Source organism: Elephantulus edwardii, unplaced genomic scaffold (genome assembly GCF_000299155.1).
Source record: "Elephantulus edwardii isolate Elephantulus edwardi_28Jun2011 unplaced genomic scaffold, EleEdw1.0 scaffold00147, whole genome shotgun sequence".
Classification (NCBI taxonomy): domain Eukaryota; kingdom Metazoa; phylum Chordata; class Mammalia; order Macroscelidea; family Macroscelididae; genus Elephantulus; species Elephantulus edwardii.
In genome coordinates this window covers 8,153,608-8,155,445 of record NW_006399897.1, presented here as the reverse complement: position 1 = coordinate 8,155,445, position 1,838 = coordinate 8,153,608, and the positions used below count along the sequence as shown (strand labels likewise).

The following is a 1,838-nucleotide window of genomic DNA, read 5'->3' as shown; positions in this document are numbered from 1 at the left end:
CCCCCAGCTAGTTACACTGCTTACTCAAAGGCTTGGGAGTCTACAGCAGTTCAGCTTCATAGGAAAAAAAAAAATAAACAAAACAACAAACCACCAAAACACAGACAGTCTCCATCTGTATTATTTACAGCTTCAGAAATCCAATAAGAGGGTCACTTATGGGTTAGAATAAACATGATGACAGTGAATGCAAAACAAATTACTGTCATTCTCATGTAACAATTCAATATCCAGGTTTTTATTCACTGTGTTTTTAAGTTTTAAGTTATATTAAGCAGTATGAATTGAATTAAGCACTCTTTAGTTTTCAATCATTTAACAGACCCAAGAACATTCAGTAAGTGAGGCTCTATCTTATTTCCTGTATATTTTGTACTTACCATGGTAGAATAAATTGGAAGCTCCTTGAATGGGTTGACAAGCAAAAGGATGTCCCCAATAAAAGTCTGTTGGATTAAAAAAAAAAAAGACAAAAATAGTTCATTAATTAAAAATAGGAGAGATAGTAAGAATTATATAAAAGCACTGGGTAAAAGAAAATGGTAAGTACAAATCACAGCACTTGCTGCAGAGGGTCAAGGACTGCAGTCTTCAGTATGGACTGAGGCTCAATGTCAAGAAGACAAAGATTCTCACCACCAGACCAATTAGCAGCATCAGGATGGATGGCGAAGAGATTGAGATTGTTCACAGCTTCAGTTTGCTCGGCTCCATGGTCAACACTTTTGGCACCAGCAGCCAGGAAATAAAAAAAATGTATTGTGATGGGAAGGTCTGCTGTTAGGGACCTCTCTAAAGTACTCAAGAGCAACAGTGTGTCTCTGGAGACTAGGGTGAATCTGGTATAAGCCATGGTCTTTGCAATCACTTGTTATGCTTCAGAGAACTGGACAATGTCTAGAGAGGATAGAAGGAGAATTAATGTCTTTGAGCTGTGGTGCTAGAGAAGAGTGTTGAATGTACCATGGACTGCCAAGAAAACAAACAGATTCAACCTGGAGAGGGTTAAACCGGGCTACTCCTTGAAGCCAAGGATTCTGGGGCTTTGTCTGACATACTTTGGACATGTTGTAAGGAGGGACAGATCCTCGGAGAGGGACATCATGCTTGGGAGGGTGGAAGGACGGAGCAGGAGGGGAAGACCCTCTATGAGGTAGATTGATTCAGTAACTGGGGTAATCGGGATCGATGTGTAAGAGGCAGTGCGATTGGCACAGAATATAGCAGGGTTTAGAGTCACTATGAGTCGCAGGCAACTCGACGGCACATAATAACAACAACAAAAAAAATCACATTGTAAGGGATTGAAAACTTTAATAAAATTTTCAAGTTAAAGGTATCTGTCATTGCTGTCCACTTAGAACCAGCTCATAGATGACACTAGCAAGTTTCCCAGGCTGTAAATCTCAGAGGCAGACTGCACATCCTTCTCCTTTGGAGACATTAGGGGATTCGAACCAGAGAGATGCTACCTCCATGCTAGCAGCACAAATTCTTGCCCACTAGGCCTCTAGAATTCCCATTAGAGGCATAGAAAAGTAAAACTCAAGTGAAATAAAACTACTAATCTTTGTTGAATAGAATATACAACAAGTAAAATCATTGTGTCATATGAATTTATTATCCTAAAGAGTTTAACAAAGACTCTTGTTGTTGTTATGTGCTATCTAGTCGTTTGCAACTCATAGCGACCCTATGTACAACAGCCCTAAACCGTGCTCTATCCCGTGCCAATCTCATTGCCTCTGACACACCCATCCTGATTACCCCAGTCACTGAATCAATCCACCTCATAGAGGGTCTTCCCCTCCTGTGCTGTCCCTCTCTAAAGACCTGTC

The 1,838-nt window shown here is 40.6% G+C and overlaps 1 protein-coding gene across 1 annotated transcript in view; it reads right to left on the bottom strand.

Annotated features, from left to right (window-relative positions):
* The window catches only part of MYO16 (myosin XVI), a 951,959-nt gene that overhangs the window by 556,037 nt on the left and 394,084 nt on the right, over positions 1–1,838 (bottom strand). The window contains exon 12 of the mRNA XM_006894620.1: positions 381–446. Coding sequence (XP_006894682.1) covers positions 381–446 — 66 coding nt within the window. The remainder of the gene's footprint in view (positions 1–380; positions 447–1,838) is intronic.